Source organism: Coffea arabica, chromosome 10e, assembly GCF_036785885.1.
Source record: "Coffea arabica cultivar ET-39 chromosome 10e, Coffea Arabica ET-39 HiFi, whole genome shotgun sequence".
Taxonomy (NCBI): domain Eukaryota; kingdom Viridiplantae; phylum Streptophyta; class Magnoliopsida; order Gentianales; family Rubiaceae; genus Coffea; species Coffea arabica.
The window spans coordinates 16808906-16818426 of NC_092328.1; the positions used below are offsets into that span (position 1 = coordinate 16808906).

The 9521-nt window shown below is 33.0% G+C and overlaps 1 protein-coding gene across 1 annotated transcript; it reads right to left on the reverse strand.

Annotated features, from left to right (window-relative positions):
* Positions 1 to 5657: 5657 nt before the first annotated feature.
* LOC140015024 (taxadiene 5-alpha hydroxylase-like) lies at positions 5658 to 9092 on the reverse strand. Its single transcript, XM_072066830.1, has 3 exons — positions 6549 to 9092; positions 6236 to 6423; positions 5658 to 6049 (listed from the first exon to the last, which is right to left on the reverse strand). The coding sequence occupies exons 1-3, from the start codon at positions 7525 to 7527 to the stop codon at positions 5753 to 5755; spliced, it is 1464 nt and encodes a 487-aa protein (XP_071922931.1). The 5' UTR covers positions 7528 to 9092; the 3' UTR covers positions 5658 to 5752.
* Between the last annotated feature and the right edge of the window lie 429 nt (positions 9093 to 9521).

Here is a 9521-nt window from a genome sequence, read left to right on the forward strand (position 1 = left end):
TAAGCTAGTAATAGGAGTTTAAAATAGATAAATTTGTGAGTCCTCACAAATCTAATAATAGAAAAAATGTGTAGAACACAAAAAAATTCACCAAAAATATATAGGAGTTATATTTGACAAAATGAATGTATATGAAGAGGCAATTTACACATATAAGAGTATGTGTGGAAGAAAAAGAGGAATAAATATTAACAATATATCATTAATTACACATAATAATAAGACTTTCAATCTTTCACTCTTCTCAACTGATACAATAATAAGATTCCCTATTTATAGATTAGATGACTTGGTAAACAAGTATTACAATCATAAGAAAATTTTTTAATAAAATATTGATTCCTACATAACAAAACTACCATAACTGGATTCAAATAGAATTATTAAAAACTTTAACTTGACTAAAACACTACTAAATAATAATATGAAAAATTCCTATTTTTGAGCCTTGATTTAATATGTCAATATTGTCTCTATTAAATCAAGTTCTTTCTTGGATCGAGTTCAACACAATCAGAACATTAATCACCCTTGCAAATTCAGTCAACATCACTTTATAGTAGTTCTTCATCTACAAACACTTTTTAAATTGCAATAATCCATGTATCTGGATAGACTGTTTTAGTCGCATAATTTGCTTTCAATCTATTGACAACTCGTCACTGCTCATCACTTTGTGATTTTCGTAATCACAATTCAACTAACAAGATTCTTCTTCGATCTCTGTCTTTCCAACAACAATCAATTTGACAATTCATGGTCCAATCTTTATCAATTGAATTCTCCATGACCAACCTTGTGGTCTAACTTGATCAACTAATTTCTTTATAGTAATTCTTATTCTCTAACTCTAATCATGAAAAATACCCAGGACTAATCTCGTAGTCAGCACAATTTTTCAATATTTACAAGCATCTCAAGATCAATTTCTTGAACCTAGAACTCTGATAGCAGATGTACAAGCCAAAAAATTTTATCAAAATATATAGGAGATATATTTGATAAAATAAATGTATATAGGGAGGCAATTTACACACATAAGAGTATGTGTGGGAGAAGAAGAGGAATAAATATCACCAATATATCATTAATTACACATAATAACAAAATTCTCAATCCTTTACTCTTCTATATTGATACAATAGTAAGACTCCTTATTTATAGATTAGATGACTAGTTAAACAAGTCTTATAATCATAAGAAATTTCCTAATAAAATACTAATTCTTACATAACAAAACCACGATAATTGGACTCAAATAGAATTACTAAAACTTTAACTTGACTAAAACATTGCTAAATAATAATATGAAAAATTCATAATTTTGAGTTTTGATTTAATATGCCAACAAAATGAAAAAAAGAACTACCTAAAAATCTCACTAGAAATCCTACGAGAGAATAAAACTCTAAGTTTAGAAGAGAAGAAAACTTTCACTAGACAACTCTAGAAGATAAAAAAAATCTCATTAGAAAAACTTAGAAGAGAGTTTATTCACATAAACTCAAAAGAATCTAGAGAAAGGCTCCTCTCATAGGGAAAGATCAGAAAAATTTAATCTCTCTCTTATGGGAGAAAATTTTTTTTTGTTGGGAATTCAACTATTTACGATGATAATGGCCCCGTGTAGATGAGGCGGATTCATATAATTTTGCCAAGTAACCCTTGATGTTTAAGAATAGATTTTAATATATATATATTTATATATATAAGTAAATGTCCATTTTTTTCAAACGGCAAAAGACACCAGTTACCAAGTGATAATTGTGATAATTTTGAAATGTGATTTAATTTTAGGACATCCAACTAAAGAAAAATTATTATACTAGGACTTTGAATACTAGAATTTTTTTTTTTGGTCATCTTTGCTAATCAACTGCTAGGAATTTTAGTTGCAATGAGTATTGATAATGGAGAATTTTGGTCTCAACTTTTGAACTGAAGTAAAGATCACGACACGTTCTTATACTACTGCGAGTTCCCCATGAGACTTTTCATGGACGTAGCACAAATCTTGTTTGCTACAATTGACTTGGAAGATATATATGCAAATTTCTTCTTGCATACTCAAGGCTGCAAATAATTCTTCTGTAATTGATCGCTGGCTAGATACAATTATTTTCTTTTTGCTTGAATTTAGTGATCTTCCGACCATCTTTGGCAACGTGTCTTGTCTTGCACATGGGATCCTCAGTTCTACTTCTATATTTATATCAAGTGTCGCTTCTATACTTATGTCAAGTATTCTCTTTATTTAATTTGTCATGTGCTGTTTATTTAAATTTTTTCTATTTTCATGTGATAAGTAGAATTGGTACTGAATTTGATATCGGATAATAATACAGAGAATTCTAACTATTTTTCTTGAGTGCTATTCGCGCCACCATAGCCGAACATTTGATGCATATTCACGTAATAGACAACATGATTCCCATTCCAATAGAATATCGGGGAAATGCATTGTCAAGTGGCTAAATTCTACTTTCGACTCTTAAACTATAGATATATTACAACTTTAGTACTTAGATTTTATTTTTGAATATTTTACTCCATAAATATGAAATTCCTTTTGTTCTTAAAACTTCATTTCCGGACACTTCTAGTAAAAAACCATGAAATCCATCACATGGAATTGTCAAAACTAACAAAATAGCAGGCTAGTGATGTTCCAAATTTAAGAACAAAAGTGCGATGGATTTGTTTTATCCTTAATGGGTTAAAGTGTCAATAGCGAAATTTAAGAACTAAAATATGATGAGTTTTGTAGTTTAAGGGATAAGTATCTAAAAATAAATTTTATAGCCTAAAGTGAAAGTGTGTCTATTATTTTAAGTGTCCAAAGTGGAATTTAGCCTTGTCAAGTTGTTTAACCAAGCTAAGGGATTATAAATTGAACGTTGATTTCATAGATTTTCTGCTGCAGATGAAGGCTAGGAAGTAGCTTCAGCAGAAGAATCAATGCACTATTAGTAGATCATTTGAACTTCTTATTGCAATTTACTCTGAATAATAGTATTAATTTTCTTTTCATTCTGAGCATTTTCATGCCGCGCATCATTCCATACCGGTTTTCAGCTGATTTGATCTTCTAAATATTTATAGCCCTTCCATAATTTTTTATGCGAGACTTATTCTTGTTTTGCCTCTATGCTTTGTATCTAGTGTCAGATACAGATACAGGCAATGTTTTAAAAACCGGACCGTTAATCGAACCGGTGAAGTGAAAGGGTCGAGGTTCAACCGGTCGGACCGGTTCAACCTCGGTTCAATGAATTTTTTAAAAAATAATTTATATAAATATATATGTGTACAAAATAAGACATGTAATGGATAATTTAATACTTTATATGATGAAAAGTTTACTGTTTTTGAATAATTTGGATTTTTAAAAATAAATTTTTTAAATTATAAGTTAAAACAAATAAATTTCATCTCAATTTCAATTATATCTACCAAAAAAATCTTAAATATAATCCAAAAATATCACAATATTTGAAATTATACAAAATTCACGTCCATGAAAATTTAGACATTGTGAACTTAAATTTTAATTTACATTTTGGAATTTAAATTTACAATTTAAAAAAGGAAGTTTGGAGTTCGAAGAAAATCAAGAGAATTGAAAATAGAAATGCAAATTTGATAAGAAACAAAAAATGAGATAAAAGTGAGTGGTTGTGATATTAAATAAATTGGGTTAAAGAAAAATAATTCTTTTTTAACTTTTTTAAATTTAATGGACAAAAACAAAATTAAAATATGGAAGAAAACATCAATAAATAAAAAATAAAGAGGTTTGATTAAAAAAATGAGTGGCAAAAGAAAAGATGATAGAGAGAGAGAGTGTGTGTGTGTGTGTGTGTTGAAGATTAAAAAGAAAGAGTCATGAAAGGATGATATTTTATAAAAAAAATGGAACAAAAGAAATATGAGTGTTTGTTTTATATAAATAAGTTATCAAAAAAAACTAATAAGATGTGATAGTGCAACGGTTACTACATTGGTCTTCTATTACAAAGGTCTTGAGTTCGAATCTTGATAACTACATTTTGCAAAAAAAAAAAAAAAAAAAAAAAAAAAAAAAGGAAAACTCAAAAACCGGAAATAACCGGTTCACATCCGGTTCAGCGGTTTCGCGGTCCGACCGATTTTTGACCGGTTTCTTGACAAAGTCAAACCTGGCATTGAACCGGACCGGAGCCATGGCCGGTTCGCGGTTCAACCGGTCGAACCGGCCGGTCCGGTCCGGTTTTCAAAACACTGGATACAGGAGTCAAACTTAATAAGTAATCTGCAAATTGTGAGGAAAGTTGTTCTTGTTTCTAAATATTTATAGCCCTTCCATAATTTTTTATGCGAGACTTATTCTTGTTTTGCCTCTATGCTTTGTATCTAGTGTCAGATACAGATACAGGAGTCAAACTTAATAAGTAATCTGCAAATTGTGAGGAAAGTTGTTCTTGTTTTGGCTCCTGTACCTCGTATCGAGACGATGATGATATAAGGACTCAAACAACATAGGAAAATTTTGTTAATGCATTAAAGTCAAAAGTCAAATTTGCACCGGTCTACAGCCGTTGTAACCTGAAAAACCGAACCAACACAAAGTCGTTAGGAAGGACTTTTAACGAAAATCTTGGCTGTTGCCTTGTTGGAGGAAAACGACACATAGAGGCCTGAAGAGATGTATACTCGATCCCAGCTGAATTACGTACTTTGTAACTACCATCAATTATTGTGACAAACTGCAACTCATGAAATAAAATCATGTTTGACCTACAAAGAATGATATGGCCTTAGATTCGGAGAGCATTAATTAATAAGAGGTGTAATACGGGTAAAAAATCACCTATTACAACTTTTTCTACTATATTTTTTTTATACTATCTATCTGATTGACACGTGTCCCATGTAATAATAAATAAGAATTCAAGTTTTAAAATCTCTTGATTCATGAGACACTTATCACTTTAAAAAATTGTATAATAAAGTATAACATAGAAATATATAACAACAGAGCTCAAGCAGGTGTAGTTCTGAAGTTGCCATTTGACATCTTTGACATTTTTGTGCCCTTTGTCTTTGGTAAAAAAATAAAAAAAAAATAAGGAAAATAATGGGAAAAATAAAGAGGAAAGAACAATTGAGTGAGACTTGAACCCGTATTCTAGGATGTGACAGGTCAGAATCTTTGATTGCTAGATTATACTCTGTTCTCTGTAGCCAGAATCTTTAATTACTAGGTAATACCAGGTTCCTTGTAACACGAAACATATAAGCTACCCCATTTGATGTCTATTGCATGTGCTTGGGTTTTAATCAAACAAGTTTTTTAACAATTTTGTCTATAATAACCTCAAAAACATCGTAAAATCTTAAAATATACACATCCAAAAGTCAAAACATCAAAAATACACACCATCTTTCTCTTCTACTACTACCTCTCATTTTAGTTCGCCGCCGCGTCACCACCACCTGTCCCACCGGTGCCGACAATCCCCCTCTTTTTCCCCCTTCTCTCTCCCTCTTTCCCCTTCTCCGACCTCCCTCTCCCTCCCCCAGCTCCTCCTCCTCCTCCTCCCCCCTTCCACCCCCCACCCCCTCCTCTATGCATTCTTGAAGTTGTTACTGCTAGCAAGTGAATTAATATAAGAAAATGAACGAAGGCCAATTTGCTTCTCTTGAAGCATAGACAGCTTTTTAATGCAAAATTTTATAAGTTACAAATGTCTAATCCAATTACAATCTTATTTTATGACAACTTGGGAGAAATTCTAATTGGCATTCCGTGAGAGGGAAATGGTAGAGGATCCACAGCTATAGGTTCCTCAGGATTGACTAAGGACCATTCATATTGGGTAACCACAAAATGTATCAGTATTAGGATGTTTAACTTGGCCAATTGAGATCCAGCACACTGCCTTGGTCCTCCACCAAATGGAGAATAAACATAAGGTTGAACAGGCTTCTCAAATCTACTTGGATTAAATGTCAGAGGGTCTTCAAAATACTCTGATTCATAATGTGTTCCATAAGCAGTCCAGAGCACCTGCAGAGAGGAAGCACAGCCCCTGTTAGATTTTAATCTTCCGTTGCTGTAACCAATAATTCAATGTCGCAAAAAGTACTAATAAAAACCTTGGCTAAGAGAAAAACTGAGATTTTACTAGCTCCCGGAAACCATGTTGCTTTTGAACAAGAATAAAAGAACTGTTGGGGCTGGGGAAAATTTTACCTTCCAGCCTTTTGGAATTGTATATCCGTCGAATTCAATGTCTGCAATTGTTTTTCTGAATGAGCCAAAGATGGGAGGGTACATCCTCATGCTTTCCCTAGCAACTTGCCAAGTATAATTCATCTTCTTTATGTCCTCTAGTGTCAAGGTTTCACCTGGTTTTCTGTTGTCCTTTATGTCAAGATGTTCTGCAATGTATTTAATAACATTAAATAAGATTATTATAACAATTGCAACATGAAATTAAAGGATAATCCTATTAGGCTAATTAAACATGAATTAGCAAGCAAGAAAATATGAAAATGTGATGTACCTTGAAGAAGTTGGGAATAGCATTTTGGATGATGAGCCAACATCCTAAAGGTCATGGTGATGGCAAAAGACGTGGTATCATGTGCAGCAAAAACTAGCAGAACCATATTATCCACCACTTCCTTCTCGCTCATTTCGCCTTGGATCATTGCCTTTACCAGCCGGAAAAGTAGCATTCCTCCCTCTTCTCCTCCTTGCTGGAATTCAATTTCTTCTCTCTTTTTTCTTACTATATTTAGCAACATCTTCTCTACCTCAACTCTTGCATTTTTTGCCCTGGAAAACGCCGACCCGGGGAATTTAACTGGGGGAGAGAACACCCCTTCCAAGACTCTCTCAAAGATTCCCAACATTTTTTGTTCTACTTCAATTCCAAGCATGCATTTAAGCACAATGTTGAATGTTAAAGTTTTGGTAAACCTATACAGGCTGATAATGTTCTTACCCTGCCAATTTTCGTCCAAATGCAACTGAACGGTGTTGCACATCTTTGGGACCGTTGCCTCCAGGCCAGAACAGCTGAGGCTGGTGGCAATGATTCCTCGAATGCAACGGTGTGCATCCCCTTGTTTTCCCATGATAGAATCAGAGCCCATGAGCTGAACAGCTGAAGTAGGCCATGAACTGACCACCAACTTGAATTCATTAGACAGAAAGAACTTATTGGCTTCAGCTCCATTTACAACCACAGTTGGTGATCCCATCAAGCTAGTTTTGAAGGTCTTCCCATATTTCTTGATTCTTGGTTGAACAAACTCCTGGTACAATTTGTTATTTTTTTGGGCTTTGAGGAAGTCTAAGGTTTCACCAATCCAAGGAAGGCCTAGTTCTCCTGGTGGTAATAATTTCTTGTCTCTAGAGCTCTTGTAGTTATAAAACACAATGGCAAGAGCCAATGCAACAAATACAGAAAACAAAGGCAGAAGAAAGTTTAAATCGAAAGCCATATTGGTGTTGAAGAAAGAAGATTGAAGGGACATGAGGTTCTGAGGAGCTTAGTGTTTGTGTGGTTTGGCGGACGAGTATTCTGCAGATTTATAGTATCAGCTCCGCAGGATGGGACGTGTATCGTCAGTTGAAAATTACTAAAGTCAACCTTTTCAAGTGTTCCATCTGTAGCATTCTACTATACTCAAATATTTGTTTAATTAAATCCACAAACCAGAAACCAATCTGGTATCAGAGCCACTTAGCTACTCTAAATCTTTTAATCTCAAGGGCTTTTTCTCCACTAATTTTGATTTTGTGAAAACGAATCTTATATAATTAATTTGTGAAAATGAAGTTTTTTAAAAAATAACTCGTGTGTTCTCTTATGCTGTTGAAAAATAAATAAAACTATACGGGTATATTTAAAACAAACTACAAAAGCTGATTTTGACTAATTAATGACCAAATTACCCTTTTGTAGTGCATAAATCGCCCTTTTAAAATTTTGAAGTTACTATCATTGAAGAATACAATAACAAAGCTTTATGAGAATTAGTTGAGAACAAGCAAAAATGTCATTGGTCCAAGGTAATTATCACCAAAACTTAAAGTGTTATACGATTATAACTTCTAGATGAGTTTTGGCTCGAATTAAATTTGGCTTCATTAGAGTTTAGGACCATATTATCAAGAAAATGGAATGGAGTTTAGGTCTACTATATCTCCAATCTTGAGTTCGGTAACAAATTATATAATCTCCCCAAAGGTTTCTAATAATTCCAAGAAGCTCCCTTCAAATTTTAAATATCATATAAACCTCCCTTATTTTTATTGTTTATGCCACAAAGTAGACCAAATCAGACAAGTATTTTTCCAAATACCTTAAAATATCCTTTTATAGTCAAAAGAACAAGAAAAGAAGAGTTTCCTAATAACATATATTCTTTAACTTTAACTCGTCACTAGAATAATTGCCAATTCACTTTCGACGATCACAAGTAACCTTCTCTTCCCAGAAAGAATACTTCAAAACCAAATCCTATACATTTCAAGCAATTTGAGTAGCCTAATAGCTCTCAATCACAAAGCTATTGATTCCATACTAATTGCGAACAAATGCTATCTAACTGTCAAATATTTCCGCGACAACCACTTCTTGATACCTTAAAATTCAACCTCATTACTCGACTAAAACCGAATATCTGCCCTAAACCAGATTCCTTATCCCTTTATCATATCTGTCCAAATTGCAACAACCTTCCATCAATCTTGTCCCTAAAAAACTTCCATTTCCCTGACATTTTGATCTCTATGAACACCTAATTCTAGCAACCCATAGAAGCAAAACAAAAAAATAAGCAAAATTACAGGGATCATACTTACCAAGATGGAGGAAATGAATAGTCTGAGAGAAACAAGGAAAAAGGAAAGGGGTAGCAGAGGTAGCAAACACTAATTGGTAGTAGGTATGTGAAGGTACGTGAACACTAAGGGAGAAAGGGGAAAGAAAAGAGGAGGGCAATTTGACAATTTGTTTGTGAAGGTGGATAGAGGAAAAAGAGCAGGTACTTTTATTTTTTTTTCATTTTTATTTGTTTGTTTCCTTTTCCTTTGTAGGAATATGTGTTTAATTTCCTTTTTTTTCCTTTGTGGAAAATATGTCTTTACTTAAAGGAAAAGGTATTTTAGTACGTTTCTACTATGAAGGGAGGCAAGTGTAATTTTTAAACTTAGAGGGAAGCTTGTTGAATTATCAGAAACCTCAAGAGCGGTTTCTAAAAATATCCTTCTTTTATCCATCACAGATTAGTAAGCTATTTTACCTTGTCGGGCGGTATTTTTGACTTCCCGAAGAAATAAGCTGGAGTATATGAAATGAAATAACGTTTGTAAATTTGGAAAGAAAATAAAAGTCGAGTATAATTTTCAGTCGATCTTAACTTAGCATATCTAATATTTAGTGTATCACGTATGAACAATTTTACCATTTTCTTTATCTTTTTTGGAATATCGATTACAATTATACTTTTTTCTTTATCTGTTT